The sequence below is a fragment of the Prionailurus bengalensis genome, chromosome D1 (genome assembly GCF_016509475.1).
Source record: "Prionailurus bengalensis isolate Pbe53 chromosome D1, Fcat_Pben_1.1_paternal_pri, whole genome shotgun sequence".
NCBI lineage: Eukaryota > Metazoa > Chordata > Mammalia > Carnivora > Felidae > Prionailurus > Prionailurus bengalensis.
This window is the reverse complement of record NC_057346.1, coordinates 110,549,440-110,571,853: the sequence shown is the minus strand read 5'-3', so window position 1 is coordinate 110,571,853 and position 22,414 is coordinate 110,549,440. Positions and strand designations below refer to the sequence as shown.

The window sequence follows — 22,414 nt, the reverse complement described above, 5'->3', positions numbered from 1 at the left end:
ACAAAGTTTTGGAAATAAATACTGATGATAGTTGCACAAAGCTGTGAATGTAATTAATGCCACTGAACTGTACACTTAAAAATAGTTAAAATGGGGGCAGGGCATCTGGGTAGCTCAGGTTATGATCTCACGGTTCGTGAGTTCGAGGCCTGCACCAGGCCCTCTGCTGTCAGCACAGAGCCCACTTCAGATCCTCTGTCCCCCTGTCTCTCTGCCCCTCCCCCATTTGCACTCTCTTTTAAAAATAAACATTTATTTAAAAAAATTTTTTAATGTTTACTTATTTTTGAGAGAGACATAAAAATAAACAAACATTTAAAAAGTAGTTAGGGGTGCCTGGGTGGCTCAGGCGGATCAGCCTCCAACATTGGCTCATGTCATAATCTCCCAGTTCCTGGGCTTATGCCCCGAGTCAAGCTCTGTGCTGACAGCTCAGAGCCTGGAGCCCGCTTTGGATTCTGTGTCTCCTTCTCTCTGTCCCTCCCCCACTCACTTGCTCACTCTCTCAAAAATAGACATAAATTTTTTTAATAAAGCGGCAAATTTTATGTTATATATATTTTACCACAATTTTATTTATTTATTTTTAGGACAGAGAGAGACAGAGCATGAACGGGGAGGGGCAGAGAGAGAGGGAGACACAGAATCGGAAACAGGCTCCAGGCTCCGAGCCATCAGCCCAGAGCCTGACGCGGGGCTCGAACTCACGGACCGCGAGATCGTGACCTGGCTGAAGTCGGACGCCTAACCGACTGCGCCACCCAGGCGCCCCTATTTTACCACAATTTTAAAGAATCATGTAATATACCAAAAACCACCCTCTGAGAACCAATGTACAATTATGTATCATATCAATTTTTGTATCAAATAGTTTTTCTTTTCTTTTTTGCAGTATTTATTTTGAAAAAGAAAAAGAGTGGGGCAGGGGCAGAGGCAGAGACAGAGGGAGAGAGAGAAAATCCCAACCAGGCTCTGCTCAGCACAGAGACCGACGCAGGGCCTGAACTCATGAAACATGGGATCATAACCTGAGCCAAAACCCAGAGTCAGCAGGTCACTTAACCGACTGAGCCACTAAGGCACCCCTCTAATAGTTTTCTTACCTAAGATAATCACCCTGTGAGGGTCAGGAAATAGGATGGCATTATTTTACAAATGAAAAAGACACGTAAAACTGACCTACATTAACTTTTTTGGGTAACAGAAAAACAAGAAAGCGGAAGTGTCTAAAGGGAGAACTTACATAGTGTCATTCTACTACTACTACTTTGCTCTGCAATCTTAAGTAAATCATTTAACTTCTTTAGATCAATTTTCCCTTGGTGTTAAGGTCCCTTTGTGTTCTAAAATAAAGTCCTCTGCAATCTGGTTCCAGCTGAGACCTCAGTCTTGCTCCTGTATTATACAATGTGGAAAATCTGCTGCATACCAGTCCCCCGGGTCTGTCTGTCCTTATTCAAAGAATATTTTTTCAGATCCGGCTCCCTCTGCCCTGACCAGGGAGACCTGCTGGCGGTTGGCAGGGTAGCTCTCCTAGGGACTTCCACATCTTCTTCCCATCTTCCCACAACTCCCTCTCCCATATTAAACAAACTTTCACATATCTCAATCAACCAGATGTTAGTAGTTCTTTCTGGAGAGCTTAGGCAATTCTCATCCCCAAAGGGCACAAAAGAAATCAAAGAAGGAATAAGCTGTATAAAGTATGAAAAGGCAGTTTTTATTTATTTATTTATTTTTTTATATTTTATTTTTGAGAGAGAGCGAGCACACGTGGGAGAGAGGCAGAGAGAGAGGGAGACACAGAATCCAGAGCAGGCTCCAGGCTCTGAGCTGTCAGCATAGAGCCCGACAAGGGGCTCGAACTTACAAACCATGAAATCATGACCTGAGTCGAAGTCAGACACTTAACCAACTGAGCCACCTAGGCGCCCCACAAAAGGCAGTTCTTATTAATGACACCCAGAAAGGTTACTGCCATAAGGCAAACAACATCCCTGTAAGATTATTATCCTTTCCACTTTACAAAGAAAACGAAGGACAGAAGTAACTTCCCCAAGTTACAAAGCTAGTAAAATTGGTGTGGATGGTATCTGAACCCTGATACTTTGTTTCTAGGCCAATGGTCTTAACTACTGCTCTATGCTGACACTGGTTTGGAATGAAACTTCAGCCAGACCAGTAGCTTGAGGCACATGGAAGAAACTAGCAAAGGAAGGAGACTCCATACAGCTGAAATGGCTCTGGCAGAGAAAGGAGAAGTGGTGAGAGGTGATGGCAACAAAGGAGATTTTCTTTAAATTAGAACACTGTGCTTTGTAGATAGGAGGTTAGCAAAGATTCTTCCCCAGGGTAGGAGATTTCTGGTATTTGCTAAGGGATGCTACTTTTCTAGCTCTGCCACTGTTTACCTACCTTCCCTTCTTTCTAAGATTTTTTATTTTTAACCAATTTCTACACCCAACGTGGGGCTTGAATCTACAGCCCTGAGATTTAAGACTCACATGCAGGGCTCCTGGGTGGCTCAGAAGGTTAAGCGCCCAACTCTCAATTTCAGCTCAGGTCACAGTCTCACAATTAGTGAGTTCAAGCCCCTCTGCGCTCTCAGTGTAGAGCCTGCTTGGGAGTGAGTCTCTCTCTTTCATCTCTCTCTGCCCCTCTCCTGCTCACACTTTCTCTCAAAATAAATAACTTAAAAAAAAAAAAAAAAGATTCACATGCTCTACTGAATGAGCCAGGCAGTTGCCCCAACGATTCCTGATTTCTAATTCTAGTTTTTACTTGACAAATTATGTTACTGGTCATTTAGCTATTCTCGCTGAAAAATAATACTATTCTTAACCAGAGACCATTTTATATCATAGAGTGCTTTGAACTTAGCACATGTATTGTGTATACTATTAAACTTGTTCTCACTCTCTAAATTTGTACTCAAAGTGACATTTATTACACACTTTCTATAAAGATGAAATTGCCAATATTTTTTACCAAGATTAATTTCATCTCCTATTTTCTCGAACATTCTTTTTTTCCGGTACAAAATGGCAGCACAGGGACAGGACCCATTATTTTCTCTACAATTCTGACCTATCTTATCCCACTACCTGAGAGAAAAATTTTAATTACAGAGCCTGTGCTTGTGATGATATAGGAAGTACAGTACTAACTAGATTTTCATGTCTCACATCATGATACTGCTATTAAAAAAAAAAGTTTGAGGGCATATTTTTATAAATTTATATGGACTAAATAAATCTGAATCTTTGCAACATATACCAAATCGCCACTTGAGAGCCTTAGTAAGCATTTATATACACTTCAAAAACAAGAAACATGCTCAGGCTCTCATTCTCTCCCCAACACCCCCACAAACATATGAACAACATACACATCCCCAAAATCAATTGAACTTTAAAGTGTTGTTCTCATTTTTTTTATTCCATGCTTTTGAAAAGTCAACATTACCCCAAGGTCACACACTGTACATATAGATTGTGGTCTATACCCCTCCCATGTGCATGTGTGTGTGTGCTATAAAAATTTATTGTTTAGGGGTGCCTGGGTGGCTTGGTCGGTTAAGCATCCGACTTTGGCTCAGGCCATGATCTCACAGTCCGTGAGTTCGAGCCCCGCATCGGGCTCTGTGCTGACAGCTCAGAGCCTGGAGCCTGTTTCAGATTCTGTGTCTCCCTCTCTCTCTGCCCCTCCCCCATTCATGCTCTGTCTCTCTCTGTCTCAAAAATAAAATAAACGTTAAAAAAAAAATAAAAATTTATTGTTTGAATAGTTATTCACTCATAAAACACACACTGAATATGAAGTAATAGCCAGATGCCCTGCATACAAAGAAAAAGGCACAGTTCTAGTCCTCTAGAAGCTGTTGGCCAGTAGAGGGAGACAGACATGTAAATGAATTACAGTATTACATTTCACCATGGTTTGTAGTAAAACAGATACATACAAATGTTATTAAAGCTCAGGAGGAAGAACAACTAGCATAGAAGGGTTGGTTAAGGCTCCACATAAGTACTAATATAAGAGGAAATGTTTATTCATTGAGTACAGCTTTACTAAATACCTACAAAGTTCCAAGGACAATGGATATAAATAGACTCTATGTTGCTCCTCTATGGCAGTGACCTCTTCAGACTTTTATGGACTTCCCTCTCATACTACTGGATTTCTCAGTATCTCATTAATAACCTATAGATAGACCGTGAGCATTTTTCAAAAATAAAACGTTATGGGGCACCTGGGTAGCTCAGTCGGTTAAGCGTCCGACTTCAGCTCAGGTCATGATCTCATGGTCTGTGAGTTTGAGCCCTGCGTCGGACTCTGTGCTGACAGCTTGGAGCCTGGAGCCTGCTTCAGATTCTGTGTCTCCCTCTTTCTGCCCCTCCCCTGCTCATGCTCTGTCTCTCTCTGTCTCAAAAATAAATAAAAACATTAAAAATAAATAAATAAATAAAAGGTTATAATCTTTATTTAGAACATCTGAAAATTTCATTACACCTCACTTAATGGGGGATATTAATGGGAACATCCTAAGGTAGTACAAAAGTTGTAGGAATCACTGCCTTACAGTGACTGAACACAGGGCCCAAGTTTTTATCTTTTGATCTATGTAACACTTATTGACCCCAAAATATTAAGAGGCTTGAGCATAAGGATTAAGGAAGAACACATTTTAACATAACTGCTTTAGTACATTTCAAAGAATGAGTACTGATCAACTGGCATGGCTGAAAAAGCTTGCATTTCTTTTGTTGAAATTCAGCTAGGTCAGCCTCCAAGTATTTTCTGAGCTAACTTAGATCAACTTCTGCAGAGATCAACGGCACACAGAACACTTTCTATATATGAAAGACTTTAGTAGATCACAGTTAATTCCAACAAAAAGAGTAATCCATAAAAGGAAGACATTATCTATAGAATTTGGCAAGAAGCTTATTTGCAGCTAAGTCTCTCTTGATTTAGGGAAAAAAAAAAAAAAAAAAAAAAAAACCAAACAGGCAGCTGAGAAGGCAGAATGCTCAAAGGGAAGAGGAATATACAACACAAAGTGAATTTTCTCTTGAAAGTTCTCTCAAAACTAGTGTCAAATACCTACTACATATACAGAATGATCCTAAAATTCTCTGAAAGAGTCAGCATACACTTACCCTGACCACAACTATGCCCTCCACAAAACCAACTGGCTGAGAAATGAGTTAAAGTGTTGGATCCCCTCCACCAACACTGCCTGCTTTTCTACATACCATTTAATATAATCAACTGTTCAGTGTGCTTGCTGCAGATTTAACCATGATACTGCCACAATTCTGCAAAGGAAAAAAGTGTGGCTACAAGGGTAGCAAAATCATCCTCTGAAATTCAGGACAAAGGTAAGGCATCTGAAGAACATCCTGAAGAAAAATAATCTGAGTTCAAATATTACACCAAAAGCATATTTTTATTCCCTCAAAGGCTTTCTTCTAATATACATACACTCTTTTCCTTGGATACTGGCAAAAGAAGTATCAGCAATATTACACTTTCTAGCAACATGCAAATGTACAATTACCTTATCCACAAGTAGCCTCGTAAAGATGTGTAATTCCTCACTCTACCTTCTGTCCCACGCTTTCAAACCTTCACCTCCTTTTGGTAGCCCCAGAACAATTTTTAAACTTATCACTTCCACTATCTGACATTTAAAAATTAGTCTAAGTGAAATCATAATCCTCCCCCCAAAATGTAAAAAGTTTGCTTCTTCCAATTATTTACCTCCTAGAACAAAAAACAAGGGAATTTTAGAAGACCCAGTTAGTAGGAAATAATCTTTAAATTACCCACATGCTACAAAAAAATATCACCTACCAAAAATGGAAACAATAATGAACTCAGAAATACTCAATTTCTCCCTCAACTCGACCAATTTTTTAACTTTATTTTCATTAGCCAATAATATCCACTGAGATTCAAATACTCCCTGAACACATCTGTTTACTGCCTGATGTGTTTCTATAGCAACAGACACCCAGAACACAGAAACAGAGATAATGCCTAGTTTTTTCACATCTTCTGTAACTGATGTAACTGGTGCAACAGAAAGACATTAGTATAATATGTGGTGCAAGTCATGCCACAGCAGCTCCTAAAAGGTAAAGGTTAGTATGTCTGTCAGACAACAACAATTTATAGAAAAAGAAAACACCCCTCGAAGTTAAATCTTAAATCTTAAGGGGAAGTAAGTGATCTTTCTGCCTGTCATTGAAAAAGGTGCTGCAGACCTTAAAGGACAGCTTGTTCTGAAAAACACTAACTCTAGACATTTGCTCAGTAAATAACACAAGCAATGAAATGTGCCACACATACATCTTCTGAATCTTTCAGTGAGTTTAGCAAGACAGCAAAAAGTCACTGGAAGCCAGATTATATAAATGCACCTATTTCCAGCCTTGCTACATTGCTCTCATCGGGATGCTTTCCTCTATGTCCCTTTGTGGAGCGATGATCAAGGTTTTGATTCACAGACAAAGGTCAATCTCGAGATTTAACGGGATCACGATGAGCAACTGAGTGGCTCAGGGGGTTGAGTGTCCAACTCTTGATTTCGTCATAGGCCATGATCTCAGTGTTCGTGAGTTAGAACCCCTCATCAGGCTCTGTGCTGAAAGCATGGAGCCTGCTTGGGATCCTCTCTCCTCCTCTCTCTACCCTTCTCCCACTCACACTTTCTCTCTCTTTCAAAGATAAACTTAAAAAAAAGGATCATCAAATTTCATATCTAGAAGTAGAAGCTCTAGAAGGAATTGGCAAAAGAGCTGATTTTTTAAACTGTCCCCCATAAATCATTTACTCCTTCCCTATCCCACTGTCATGACTACATTATAATCCTGGCAAGACTTCTTTCCTTCTAAGCTTTCAGTCACCCATCTGTGCCAACTGAAGTTAAAGCAGAGAAAACTATGTCTCCACTCCTGAATCTACCTAGGAACATTAATAAAGAGTGGTAAACTGACCCCATCATTAAAAACTCCAACAACAACAAAATATTTAACAAGGCAGTTATACTCAAGCTACCAAGGGAAGCCAATAGTGCCAGTTAACAATCACGTCTTTGCTAAATTTCCCTAGACTTAAGTATCACATCTAGAACACTACCAATCACCCTCAGCCAAGTTAAAATTCTTAACAAATTCACCTTCAGATATGACTCTATTATTTACTATCTTTAGCAATTCATAGTGAGAACAAAGAAACTGAACTAAGAAGCGGGTGTGGGCCTGGGTATAGGTACCACCACACTGAGCTTCAAATTCCCTAAGATGCCTTTTCATCAGGTGAAAATGTCAAAAATTTCACCTGATGCACAGGATTCTTGTGAAGTTTATATGAGAACAAATGTACAACTATTCTATAAACTGTGAAGTGCCCTATACATAAAAAGAGGCTATGGGTGCCTGGGTGTCTCAGTTGGTTGAGCATCTGACTCTTGGTTTTGGCTCAGGTCATGATCTCACATTGTGGGATCAAGACCGGCATCAGGTTCTATGCTGACAGCACAGAGCCTGCTTGGGATTCTTTCTCTCCCTCTCTCTGCCCCTCCCCTGCTAGCACACTCTCATGCACTCTTTCTCTCAAAAATAAACAAACTTATGAAATCCAACAACTTCATTCTCTCCACCCGTCACTGCCAGCAATTTAATATGGTCATTTCTAGAAGGTGTAATTTGGGAGAAGCCTCTGCTCTAAACAACAGAGTGGGTTCTGTTCTTGATTTCTGGGTACAGAGAGCTTGAAGGGATGCTCAAATGTGAACAGAAGAAAAGAGTAGCAATGTGCTTAAGAATAAGTTTCTGGGGGCGCCTGGGTGGCGCAGTCGGTTAAGCGTCCGACTTCAGCCAGGTCACGATCTCGCGGTCCATGAGTTCGAGCCCCGCGTCAGGCTCTGGGCTGATGGCTCGGAGCCTGGAGCCTGTTTCCGATTCTGTGTCTCCCTCTCTCTCTGCCCCTCCCCTGTTCATGCTCTGTCTCTCTCTGTCCCAAAAATAAATAAACGTTGAAAAAAAAAAAAAAATTATAAAAAAAAAAAAAAAAAAAAAAAAAAAAGAATAAGTTTCTGGATATCAAGACAGTCAAGACTAGAGCAGAAGGCTGTAAGTAGACTTGGAGAGAAGAGGAATGATCAACAAAAATAAAAGGCTTAAGCAACATTCATACATCTTTGCCTGTGTCGCTCCAAATATCAGGGGCTTTAGCAATAATCATTATAAAAAAAAAAAAAAGTAATCATTATCTATACCTACTAGACAATAAGAATTAAGTCATCCTAATCTGAGGGGGCACCTGGATGGCTCAGTCCATTAAGCATCCAAATTCGGCTCGGGTCATTATCTCATGGTTCATGAGTTTGAGCCCCACATCAGGCTCTGTGCTAACAGCTCGGAGCCTGGAGCTTATTTCAGATTCTGTGTCTCCTGCTCTCTCTGCCCCTGTCCCGCGTGCGCTCTCTCTCTCAAAAATAAACATTAGGGGCGCCTGGGTGGCGCAGTCGGTTAAGCGTCCGACTTCAGCCAGGTCACGATCTTGCAGTCCGTGGGTTCGAGCCCCGCGTCGGGCTCTGGGCTGATGGCTCAGAGCCTGGAGCCTGTTTCCGATTCTGTGTCTCCCTCTCTCTCTGCCCCTCCCCCGTTCATGCTCTGTCTCTCTCTGTCCCAAAAATAAAAAATTAAAAAAAAAACAAAAAAACAACAAAAATAAACATTAAAAAATTTTTTTAAAAATCACCCTAATATGAATTATTTGGCATCTATTATTATAATTTTCTTGTATTGTTGGACTGTAATGAGAGAAACCCAGGTGAGAAATATGATAAGTATGTTTGAACTTCATACTGCCAAGAGGAATGGAATTAACCAATGAAATCGATATTATTTAATAATTATAATTCATCCTTCATTAGACTTCTTAGGAAGCCTGTTCGGCAGTGGAGGAAAGTTCCTAAGACAGAGTAAACAATCAGGAGAAGGACCTGAAAAGCTCTTTTCCCACCACCACCCTAATGGGAATTCCGAGCCTGTGTGTCCCATGGTCTTTGTACTAGGACTTACACGTCTTGAGTGCTTACTGAAGGCTGAGTACTAAGACACAACAGAAAGAAATAGAAGAGAGCTGCTATTTTCAAGAAGCTCACAATTTGGGAAACAAAACTCAGTTAATTAAGAAAAGTCTAGAGGCAAAGGGAAGAGCAGAGTGAGAATGAGAAGTTTAGTCAATCCAGCTTCACACAGGTGAGTGTGGCTAAGAAATAATTCAGCTACTGGACTTCAAGCTGTAATCATCAAGACAGTATGGTACTCGCACAAGGACACTCAGATCCATGGAACAGAACAGAGAACCCAGAAATGGACCCACAAACGTATGGCCAACTAATCTTTGACAAAGCAGGAAAGAATGTCCAATGGAATAAAGGCAGTCTCTTCAGCAAGCGGTGCTGGGAAAACTGGACAGCGACATGCAGAAGAATGTACCTGGCCCACTTTGTTACACCAGACACAAAAATAAACTCGAAATGAATAAAAGACCTAAATGTAAGACAGGAAGCCATCAAAACCCTTGAGGAGAAAGCAGGCAAAAACCTCTCTGATCTTGGACACAGCAACTTCTTACTCCACACGTCTCCAGAGGCAAGGGAAACAAAAGCAAAAATGAACTACTGGGACCTCATCAAAATAAAAAGCTTCTGCACAGCGAAGGAAACAATCAGTGAAACTAAAAGGCAACCGACGGAATGGGACAAGGTATTTGCAAATGACAGATGAAAGGTTAGTATCCAAAATCTATACAAAACTTATCAAACTCAACACCCAAAAAACAGATAATCCAGTGAAGAAATGGGCAAAAGACATGAATAGACACTTCTCCAAAGAAGACATCCAGATGGCCAACTGACCTATGAAAAAATGCTCAACATTACTCATTATCAGGGAAATACAAATCAAAACCACAATGAGATACCACCTCACACCTGTCAGAATGGCTAACATTAACACCTCAGGCAACAACAGATGTTGGCGAAGATGTGGAGAGAGAGGATCTATTTTGACTGCTGGTGGGAATGTAAACTGGTGCAGCCACTCTGGAAAACAGTATGAAGGTTCCTCAAAAAATTAAAAATAGAACTACCATATGACCCAGCAATTGCACTATTAGGTATTTATCCAAAGGATACAGGTGTGCTGTTTCGAAGGGGCACGTGTACCCCAATGTTTATAGCAGCACTACTGACAATAGCCAAAGTATGGAAAGAGCCCAAATGTCCATAGATGGATGAATGGATAAAGATGTGGTATATACACATACAATGAAGCATTACATGGCAATCAAAAAGAATGAAATCTTGCCATTTGCAACTACCTGGATGGAACCAGAGGGTATTATGCTAAGCGAAATTAGTCAGAGAAAGACAAACATCATATGACTTCACTCTTATGAGGACTTCAAGACACAGAACAGATGAACACAAGGGAAGGGAAGCAAAAATAACATAAAAACAGGGAGGGGGACAAAACAAAAGAGACTCTTAAACATGGAGAACAGAGGGTTACTGGAGGGGTTGTGGGAGGGGAGATGGGCTAAATGGGTAAGGGGCATTAAGGAATGTACTTCTGAAATCATTGTTGCGCTATATACTAACCTGGATATAAATTAAAAAATAAAATTAACGTTAAAAAAAAGATACATAATGGTATAATAAAAATACTAAAATAAATTATTTCCTTTTTTTAAAAAAAGAAAGAAAGACTACAGCTAAGGGGTGCCAGGGTGGCTCAGTCAGTTGAGCATCTGACTTCAGGTCATGATCTCCTGGTTTATGGGTTCAACGCCCGCGTCAGGCTTTGTGCTGATAGCTCGGAGCCTGGAGCCTGCTTCTGTGTGTCTTTCTACTCCCCCCGTTTGCCCTCTGTCTCTTTCTCTGTCCCTCAAAAATAAAAATAAACATTAAAAAAAATTTTAAGGGGTGCGTGTGTGGCTCAGTCAGTTAAGTATCCGACTCCGGCTCGGGTCATGATCTCGCAGTATGTGAGGTCGAGCCTCGCGTTGGGCTCTGTGCTGACAGCTCAGAGCCTGGAGGCTGCTTTGGATTCTGTGTCTCCCTCTCTCTCTGCCTCTCCCCCACTTGTGCTCTGTCTCCCTCCCTCTCTCCCTCAAAAATAAATAAAATGTAAAAAAAAAAAAAAAACTACAGCTAAATATCAATGTGGCTAGATGTTACTACATATTCAATAATAATAATAATAATAATAATAATAGATAACATATGAATGCTTCCTATGTCCTAAGCATTTATTTTCAAGGCCATTTTTCTAGCTCATTTAATCCTCACAACAGCCTTATGAAGAAAGATAATAAAATGTCAATTTTAGTTATAAAGAAAGTTAAGAATCAAAAAGGTTAGGTAACTTGATTTCAGTCTAGGTCCAACAGTTACAAAAAGGCCTACATTCTAGTCAAACTCACAGAAGCAGAAAGTAAAATGGTGGCTACCAGGGGCTGGGGGAAGAGGGAAAAGAGGGAGTTGCTGCTCAATGTGTATAAAGTTTCGATTACACAAGATGAAAAATCTCTAGATCTATTGTACAACACTGTGCTTACAGTGAACACTGTATAGTTAAAAACTTAAGAGTACAGATCTTACATATACACACACATACAAATATGTATATATGTGTGTGTATGTGTGTGTGTATTTTTAAACCACACACATACAAAGTGTGACCTCCCCCACCTCCAGGTCTACATTTAAAAAAATTTTGTTTCCTAATGTTTATTTTTGAAGGCGAGAGAGACAGAGTGTGAGCAGGGAAGGGGCAGACAGAGAGGGAGACACAGAATCTGAAGCAGGCTCCAGGCTCTGAGCTGTTAGCACAGAGCCCAATATGGAGTTTGAACTCATGAGCCATGAGATCATGACCTGAGCCAAAGTGGGATGCCCAACCTACTGAGCCACCCAGGCATTGCCCCCCCAAGTCTACATTCTTAACCCTCAAACTTCTTGGTCTCAGGAACCCCTTACATTCTTAAAAATTAGAGGACCTCAAACAGCTTTTGTTTATATGGGATATTTATGTCAATACTTACTGATCACAATTAAAACTGAGAAATTATCTTTTTTTAACTTTCATTTATTTTTTAATGTTATTTATTTTGAGAAAGAGAGAAAGAGAGCAAGCAAAGGAGGGCAGAGAGAGGGAGAGAGAAAATCCCAAGCAGGCTCTGATCTCAGGGCTTGATCTCACAAATCATGAGATCATGACTTGAGCTTCAATCAGTGCTTAACAGACTGAGCCATCCAGGTGCCCCAGGAATTCTCTAAATATATAAAACTGCAAAACAAGACAACAAACTGTACTTACATTTCCACATAGGCTGAAGGAAAACTTTAGGATTTCAAAGTAATGATTCACTAGACCACAATGAGGTTATAGAGATTATAGCAGGCAGGTATAATCAAAAGTAAAAGGACAATATGAGTACTGAAAATGGAGTTTAGTATCTGAAAAAAGGCACATTTATATCCTACTACTTTAGGAAATTATAGAAAATACAAGAATAGACAAATATACATGTCATTAGCCCTGCATGTAATGCCATCACACATCATGTAGCTCTGGAAAACCTCCACTTATTAGAGAATGAGAAAGAAAAAAAAACAAGTAACATCTTAACATTACTATGAAAATAGTCTGGACTTTGCAGACCCCTATAAAAGAACCCTGACTATATACCACACTTTGCGAACCACTGTTCCAAAGCAATCATCTTTATTTATTAAAAAAAAATTTTTTTTAATGTTTATTTATTTTTGAGACAGAGACAGAGTGCGAGTGGATTAGGGGCAGAGAAGAGGGAGACACAGAATCCGAAGCAGGCTCCAGGCTCTGAGCTGGCAGCGCAGATCCTGACGCGGGGCTTGAACTCACGAGCTCTGAGATCATGACCTGAGCTGAGGTCGGACACTCAACTGACTGAGCCACCCAGGCGCCCCCACACCAATCATCTTTAAACCGTGAGTTATAAAAATCGATTTAAGTCATATATGCATTTTTGAAAAATGAAATGACAGAATGAAATGAAAAAGATCAGAAAACGTAGTACACTTCCACTTCCTGAAACTTCTACTTAGTTACATATATCTAGTATGCAAAGTACTAGGTGGTAACAGAATATATTTCCTACTGCAGGTCAAAAACTGAAAACACTGTACAACAACATAATTTCCAATTCTGCCAAAGCAAAGGCCATACAAATAACCTACAATCTGTAGACTAAAAACTGAGAATTTATGATAAGTTACACATTCTCCAACATGAAGGCAATTAAAGGTTTCAGATGGATAAAACTTCTATAGACTGAAGAAAGTCACAGTTCACCTTACCACATCATGCTACAGCCATGGCTAAAGCCTTTCCTACTACCTTCTCTTCCACAGTCAATTCAGGGAAAAAGGAAGGCGAGAGAGGTTATCCAAACTCCATCAGCCACAAATAAAGGTGCTCTTGAGCTCTTGCCCTTATACTTCCTTCACAGCAAACTGGCCAAAAATCACTTTCCAAAAATCACTGGCATTATGGTTACTGCTCTTATCCTGACTCTATAGGGTTTCTTGGGTCAAAACTGCAGCATTCAGACAATGGTTCAAGTTGCAGATCTCTCTTGGTATCCTGACAAAGGCAGGCCTGCATCTGGTGAACTGCAACAAATGGAAACAGCACATAGTGAAAGGCAGAGCCAGTCTACCAACAGCTGAAGCTCCACCCACAGCCTGGGAACAATCCAGGACACCCAGAGGTCTCAATGGTTTCCCTGAGAAACTACAAAGACAAACTCTACTGAAGGCAGTGGGTGAGATATAAAACCACTGCCTCTTCTCTTTACCAGAAATATACTATAGAATTTTGTTTCAGAAAGTTTCTCTCCCAACTAGTCCAAACAGACCAATAGGAAGCTTGATGAAAATTATAATGGCACATACTTTTTAAAAATTGTGGTAACATGTATACAACATAAGATTTATCTTTTTAACTATTTTTGAGCATGTAGTTCAATGGCATTAAGTCCATTCATATTGTTAGGTAACCATCACACTATCTCCCGAACTTTTGCATCATCTCATACTGAAACTCTGTACTTACTGGCAAATACTTTTGCAATGATATAATTTTCTGTTATCAACATACCCTAAGATGCAAACGCATCCCTCTCCAAGGATAGACCCAATCCCACTACTGTCTTGAAACCTAGAGGGGGAAAAAGGCAAATTCTGTGAGAGTAGAAATCTTTCTTTTTACTGTTGTCTCTTCAGAACCTAGTACATGCCTGACAAATATAGATTCAAATATTCATTTGTTATATAGTTAAAGTATGACCACACAAATTACTTACTAATTGCAAAGGGAAAAATATACCTTTATAATGGAAAGATCGGTTAGTTACCACCTTAACCAATCTTTTTTTTTTCTTCAAATTTTTATTTAAAGTCTGGTTAGTTAACATAGTGTAATAGTGGTTTCAGGAGTAGAAAGGAGATTTTTTTAAAGCAATCTCTACACCCAAGGTGGGGTTCCAATTCATGACCACAAAATCAAGAGTCGCATACTCTACCAATTGAGCCACCCAAGCACCCTACCTTAATCAATCTTAACCATCACTACCAGTGGGACACTCTAATACTGGGTACCTCCCGACTTGATACTATTTGAAGTGTTCTGTCACCTAGGAAGCATTCTTGCCAAAATGTTTAATGTGAATCTAATCCTCTAGACCCAAGTTCCAGTTTACAAGGAATACATTTTAGGAAAACAAACTATACAATGAAGAAACAAATTCATTTACATTTTTTTTCCAGGATTATGGAGACAGTGCGAGTGGGGGAAGGGCAGTGAAAGAGGGAGAGAGAGAATCCCAAGCAGATTCCGAGAGGAAACGAGAGATCATGACCTGAGCTGAAACCAAGAGTCGGATGCTTAACCAACTGAGACACCCAGGAGCCCCCAGACAAATTCATTTTAAATGATAATGTCACTCATACAAGCATAGTCAACCGATCTTTGACAAAGGGCCAAAGACAATTTAACATTTCAATGTGGAAAAAAAATCTTTTCAGAAACTTTTCCTGGAACAACTAGATATACATATCCTTCCCCCAAATACAAATACTGACCTTATACAACATTACACAAAAACTCAAAATGGATCAGAGACTAAAAGGTAAAACACGCAACTATAAAACTTCTAGAAGATAAAGCTTAGGTACATCGGATTTGGCAACAAGTTTCTAGCTACAACAACAAAACCACAATCCCACGGCAGTTTGGATGGATCAGTTTGGTGGATCAGTTTGGTTAAGCACCCAACTTCAGCTCAGGTCATGATCTCACAGCTCGTGGGTTCGAGCCCCACATCGGGCTCTGTGCTGACAGCTCAGAGCCTAGAGCCTGTTTTAGATTCTGTGTCTCCCCCCTTCTCTCTCTGTCCCTCCCCTGCTTGCTCTCTGTCTCTCTCTCTCTCAAAAATAATAAACATTAAAAAAATAATAATAATAAAATAACTGCTCTGCATGAGACACGGTTAAGAGAATGAAAAGATAAGCCACAACCAGAAAAAAAAAAATCTGCAAAAGGAAGTGAAAACTCATGTCCACACAAAAACCTGCACACAAATGTTTATAGCAGTTTTACTTATAATTGACACAATGTGGAAGCAACCAAGATGTTCTTCAGTAAGTAAATGGATAAACAAGCTGTGATACATCCAAATAATGGAATACTATTCAGCACTAAAAAGAAATGAGCTATTATGTCATGAAAAGGCACGGAAGAAACTTAAAATGCATATTACTAAGTGAAAGAAGCCAATCTGAGAAAGCTATCTACATACCATATGATTCCATCTATATGACATTTTTGGAAAAGGCAAAACTATAAACAGTAAAAGGGTAAGTGGTTGCCAGAGGATATGGAGAGGAAGGGATAAGTAGGCAGGGCACAGATTTTCAAGAATCAGAATGAAAACTATTCTGTGTAATACTGTAATGGTGGATACATATCATTATACATCTGCCAAAATCCATACAGTGTATAACACCCAAAGTGAACCCTAATGTAAACTATAGGCTTTGGGACTAATGTCATTGTAGGTTCATTAAGTGTTAATAAATATAACACTTGATGTGTGTGATTCTGATAGAGGAGGAAGCTATGTGCACATAGCAGGGCAGGAGGTATATGAGAACTCTGTACCTTCCACTTAATTTTACTACGAATCTAAAACAGCTCTAAAAAATAGCCTGTTTTTAAAAAATGTATGTCCATAAAAAACCTGCAAACATTTATAGGAGTTTTATTCATAACTGCCAAAACTTGGAAGCCACCAAGATGTCCTTCGGTATGTAAATGGATAAACAAACTGTGGTGGTACAGCTATACAATGAAATATTATTCAGCAATAAAAAGAAATGAATTCTCAAGACACAGAAACATGGAGCCACCTTAAATGCATATTACTAAGTGAAAGAGGCCAGCCTGGAAAGGCTACATACTGTATTTGGATTCCAGCTATATGACATACTAGAAAGGCAAAACTACAGAGAGAATAAAAATATCTCTAGCTGCTGGTGTGAGGGGGAGAGGAAAACAGAGAAAGGAAGGGATAAATAAATGGAGCATAATAGAATTTTAGGGCAGTGAAACTATCCTGTATGATACTTTTATGGCAAATACATAACCATATACATTTGTCAAAACCCAAAGAATTATAAACACAAAGAGCAAACTCTAATGTAAACTATGGGCTTTGGGTGATAATACCGTGTCAATGTAGGTTCATCGTAACAAATGTACCACATTAATGCAAGATGTTAACAGGAGAAACTGGGGGGCAGAGAAGGGGTATGTGAGAATTCTACTTCCTGCTCAATTTTTCTGAAATCTAAAACTGCTTCAAAAATAAAGCCTTATTAGGGGCGCCTGGATGGCTCAGTTGGTTTAGCATCTGACTCTTGGTATGGGTGCAGGTTGTGACCTCACAGTTGTGAGATTGAGCCCTGGGGCTCAGCATGAAGCCTGCTTGGGATTCTCTCTCTCCCTCTATCTGTCTCTCCCCTGCTTGCTCTTTCTCTCAAAATAAATAAATAAATGTTAAAAAAATAAAGTCTTATTAAACACACACACAGGGTGGCTGGGTGGCTCAGTCAGTTGGGCATCTGACTCTTGATCTCAGCTCAGATCACAATCTTATGGTTTGTGGGATTGATCCCCGAGTCGGGCTCTGTGCTGACAACATGTGGAACTTGCTTGGGATTCTCTCCCTCTTTCTGCCCCTCCCCCACGTGCTCTCTTTCTAAACAAATAAACAAACTTAAAAATAATCAATGTCACAAAAACAAAAAGATAGACTGTTCAGAGTCATCAAACTTTTACTATAAAGGGCCAGAGAGAAAATATTTTAAGCTTTGTGGGACATATGGTCTCTATCACAACTACTCAACTCTGCCACTGAAGCATGAAAGCAGCCATAGACAACACACAAATGAATAAGCATGGCTTATTTATGGACACTGAAATTTGAATTTCATATAGTTTTCATATGTCATGATATACTATTCTTTTGATTTTTTTTCCAACCATTTAAAAATGTTAAAACCAAAGAACTAAAAACAGGTATCTAAACAAATACTTATACACAGATGCCCATGGCAGCACTATTCAAAATAGCCAAAAGGTAGAAACAATGCGAAAGTCCATCAACAGATGAATGGATAAACAAAAAGTGATATACCTTTATCAAAGTGATTATTATTCAGTCATAAAAAAGAATGAAATACTGATACACACTACAATGTGAACAAACCTTAAAAACATGCTAACATAAAAGGTCACGTTATGGTTCCATCTCTATGAGACATCCAAAATAGGTTAATCCAGAGACAGAAAGGCAACTAGTACTTAGCAGAAGCTGCAGGGAAAGAAAATGGGGAGACCGCTTAATGGTAAAAGGTTTCTTTTTTGGGTGCTTAAAATGTCTTGGAACTAGAAAGACATGATGGTTACACAACATATTGAATATACCAAATGCCAATGAATAGTGCACATTAAAATGGTTGATGGTTACTTTTATGTTAGGTGAACTTTACCGTAAATTTTTTTTCAATGATACAGAAAAAAATGTAAAAGCTATTTTTGTCTGGTAAACTGTACAAAAACAGGTGGCTAGTAAAACTTGGCACATGGATTGTCAGGTGCTGACCTCTACTCTAGGTGAAAAGAGACTAAAGAGTCATAACTAAACGCAATGCATAAACCTGAACTAAATCCAGAATTGAAAAAAGTCAGAAAAAAGGCTATGCAGAACATTTGGGGAAAAGTTAACATTGGACACCGTGGAATTACTGTAATTTTCTTTAAGTAAGACAATATATTAGTGGTAAGGTCATTTCTTATTCCTAGGAGAGGTGTGCTGAAATATTTAGGGATAACATCATGATATGCAAATTACTTTCAAATAATTCCACTCCAAAAAATACATGTAGAACTAAAGAAATGTGGCGATTTTTTTTTAAACAATTGGGGACTCTGAAGGATATATAAATGTTCATTGTATTTCTCTTTTAACTTTCCTGTATTAGAACTTTTTCAAAATAAAAATGTTTGGGGGAAAGTGTATTTTATGAATATAGAAAACTGGCTTGAGACTGCCTAATATGAAGTCTGACAATATGTTAAGATTAATGTTCCATGTTCCTCGGGAATAGGGCTTATTACAAGCTGGGCTGAGGACTATACCTGGTTCCAGGATTCTTTTCTGGGACCGAAAAGCATCACTCTTCCAAGGACAGGCTTAATCAGGTAGGAAGACTGGTAGGACCCGGGCCTTCTGATGGGTATAAGGCCCATGGGTATAAGATGCACCATGATCACTAGAATAGGAATTCCTGGAAAATAACACATACGTGCATGCACATAACACAAAACACACACAATTTGGCACTGTAAGCCTATATTCCCACTGATTTAGATAAAACTAAATTTAAATTCTCCTCCTAGGCAGAGGCATGGTTTAAATGAACGATGAGTATTAAGAAGGGCACTTGTGATGACTACCGGGTGTTCTTGTATGTAAGTGTTGAATCACTAACTTCTACTCCGAAAACCAGTATTACACTGTATGTTTGGTGTTATTTATTTTAGAAAGAGAGCACCCTGGGGGAGGTGGGCAGAGGGGCAGAGGGAGAGAATCTTAAGCAGGCTCCATGTTCAGTTAAGAGTCTGACGTGGGTCTCAATCCCATGACCCTCAGATCATGACCTGAGCCAAAATCAAGAGTCAGATAGAGTTGGACACTCAACCAACTAAGCCACCCAGGCACCCCTACACTGTATGTTAACTACTAACTGGAATTTAAATAAAAACTTGAAAAAAAAAAATTTCCCCCAGAGGGGAAAAATATCTGACTATACAAGTTAAATGACCCCTGAAGCATTTTTATGGAACTAAAATCACATAACATCTCTAGAACCACCCATATGAAATTTTACAGCAAGAAAAAAAATTACTTATCCCTAACGCAGGTTGTTGTAGACCAGCAGAGCCCAAAAGAAACATAATGTCAGCTACATGTACAATTTTTTCTAGTAGCTGTATTTTTTAAAGGTGATATTAATTTTTAATGTTTTTTTAATGCTTTATTTATTTTTGAGAGAGAGACAGAGACAGAGTATGAGCAGGGGAGGGGCAGAAAGAGAGGGGACAGAATCGGAAGCAGGCTCCAGGCACTGAGCTGTCAGCACAGAGCCCAAAGCGGGGCTCAAACTCACAAACTGTGAGGTCATGACCTGAGCTGAAGTTGGATGCTTAACCGACTGAGACACTCAGGCAGCCCAAAGGTGATATTAATTTTAATATGTTTTATTTAAATCATTAAATCTATTCATATGTAATACATAATAGCATTTCAATATGTTATCATTATGAAAAAATTACGGGGCTAATTCACATTCTTTTCCCATACTAAGTATTCAAAATTCAGTGTGTATTTTATACTCTCGTCTCAATTTAGATGAGTCACATTTCATATGCTCAACAGCCACATGTGACTAGTGGCTTACTACACTGGACAGGACGATCTAACTCTTGGAAAAAGCAACAAAAGCAAAGCTTAGAAAAAGAGCTACCAATAAAGTGATTAATATATGTATATGAATCTCCCAAGGCAACATAGGCTGGAAATGTTCTATATTTTCATATGGTAATCAGGTAAACAACAACTATTTATCAAGGTATAACTTACAAACTAACTTCAATCCCTACTCTGGTATCCCGCATGACACCCTACAAACAAAAAAAGTTACCACATCTCTATTCTGGGCAAAAGGAACTTTACTACACCACGTCACACACATACTGGGCTGGGAGTTCTTTTCTTTGACCTTCATTGCCAGGTTCAGTCTAAGATGAGAGTGAAAGAAGAGGAGCTGAGTCTTTTGCTCCACTCTCCACCATCACTCTCCCAAAGTGATTAGAAATAACACCACTCTAAACTGGTATTTTCCTTCGTCCACTAACCCCTCTCCACATAATTCTGTCCAACTTACCTCTCATTCTCCACAGAAGAGAGATCATGTCAAATCCATATTCTCCAACTCTTAGATCCCTGCTCCCAAATTAACTATAGCCTCTTCCTCTTGACCTTCCCTTACTTAAAAAGAAAATTCTGTCCGAACAAGTGGCTTTAGGAGAACGAGTAACATCACTTCAAGATCAATCTCCTTCCCTAAGTGGGCTGGAATCTACTTCCCAATGTGTACATACTGCTAACAAAAATGCCACAGGTCACTACAAAAATAATTTAAGTATACTTGAGGATCAGTGATATGAAAAGAATAGCTTCAATTACACTTTCCTATTATCCTCCCCCAAACGCTTTCCTTGCCCCCAAAGAAAGTGGCAACATTTTCCCATTTTTGAGAAAAGGAAAACTTTTTTACTTGTCAGACTAACAAACAATATCTTTGACTCATAGTTGTGGAATTTAAGATAAGCTGAAAGACAGTAAATTTCATAAGTTCTGACCTATATTTATTGGCTGGAAAAGCAAATGTATATTTTTGAGCTAAATGGCTTAAGCTATGTTTATTTCTTCTGGCTTCTTCCCCTTGACTAAACCTTTCGAGGGTTATAAAGAATTCTACAATTTGGCTCAAGATCAGACACTATGTAACAAATTGTTGAATTTTGCTATCACTTTGTTACTGAGTCTATAAAAATACATATTCTAATAACCAGAAATTATAAATATTTTCAAAATTACTAAATCACTATCTTTTTAATTCTTGACCTATGAAGTAGAAACTGTGTGTAAAGAAAAAGACATGGAAGGATACATGAAGTGATAAAATAGTTACTTCTGGGGAAGGGATTGGGGCTAGAGAGTTAAGGGCCTCTTTAACCTTCTCTGTAAAACTTGGGGCCCCTGTCAGTTAAGTATGTGACTTTAGCTCAGGTCATGATCTCACGGTTTGTGAGTTCGAGCCCTGCATCAGGTTCTGTGCTGACCGCTCAGATCCTGGAGCCTGCTTAGGATTCTGTGTCTCCCTCTCTCTGTGTCCCTCCCCCGCTCGAGCACGCGCGCACGCACACTCCCTCTTTCTCAAAAATAAACATTAAAAAAAAAACCTTATCTGTAAAACTTTAATTTTATGCAATAATGCATTCATATTTTATTTGCATAATTAAAAACCAGTCAGATTTGAAATATGTAGAACTAGTTCATTATATAACTTAGTTTTGAAAATTATAATATATACCATTTATTAAAAGTTCATTGTTCACAAAGCAGTCTACAGTCGTTATCCCATTAAATCCTCAAACAACCGTAAAAAGCTATCATTATTGCCCCCCCCACCCCCATTTAGAAATGAGTAAACTGAGACTCAGAGAGGTTAAGAAGTATCTTGTTTAAGGTCACACAAATGTTGGGACCCAGAAGGAACTCCAAAACGACACTAAAGCATACCATAGGGAACTTAACACACTGGTTATATATAGTCCTGCTAAAGGAATATTGAGTTAATTCAGGAATAAAGAGAAAACACTTTTTAGCTTTTGCCCTTAAAGAGCTCCAAAAGAAAATCTGCTTATTTACCTGTCTGCCTCAATAAAGGAAGCAGTAGGAACATCCGTATTTGATTGGCTTTTTGAAAAGCTGAATAGGGCTGTGGCATCCTGAACCTATTGAGAGTTTTAAGAGATTTAAGTAGAACTGTAGTACTGAGTTAGGTACCTACCACAGGCCCATACCTCAGCTCTTTTGGTTTATTCTAGGTGAAGTACAATAGACAATTTCAGCGGATTGCACTTTATGGCATGGATTA

At 39.1% G+C, this 22,414-nt stretch overlaps 1 protein-coding gene across 3 annotated transcripts in view; it reads right to left on the bottom strand.

The window, feature by feature from the left end:
• Positions 1-22,414, bottom strand: part of KDM2A (lysine demethylase 2A) — a 114,480-nt gene that overhangs the window by 60,776 nt on the left and 31,290 nt on the right. Inside the window, exon 1 of one of the 3 annotated variants that reach the window (XM_043581755.1) lies at positions 18,828-18,994. The exons of the other annotated variants lie outside the window; for them this stretch is intronic. Coding sequence (XP_043437690.1) covers positions 18,828-18,992 — 165 coding nt within the window. The 5' untranslated portion in view covers positions 18,993-18,994. Of the gene's footprint in view, positions 1-18,827; positions 18,995-22,414 lie in introns of those variants that run through there. 3 annotated transcript variants of the gene reach the window in all.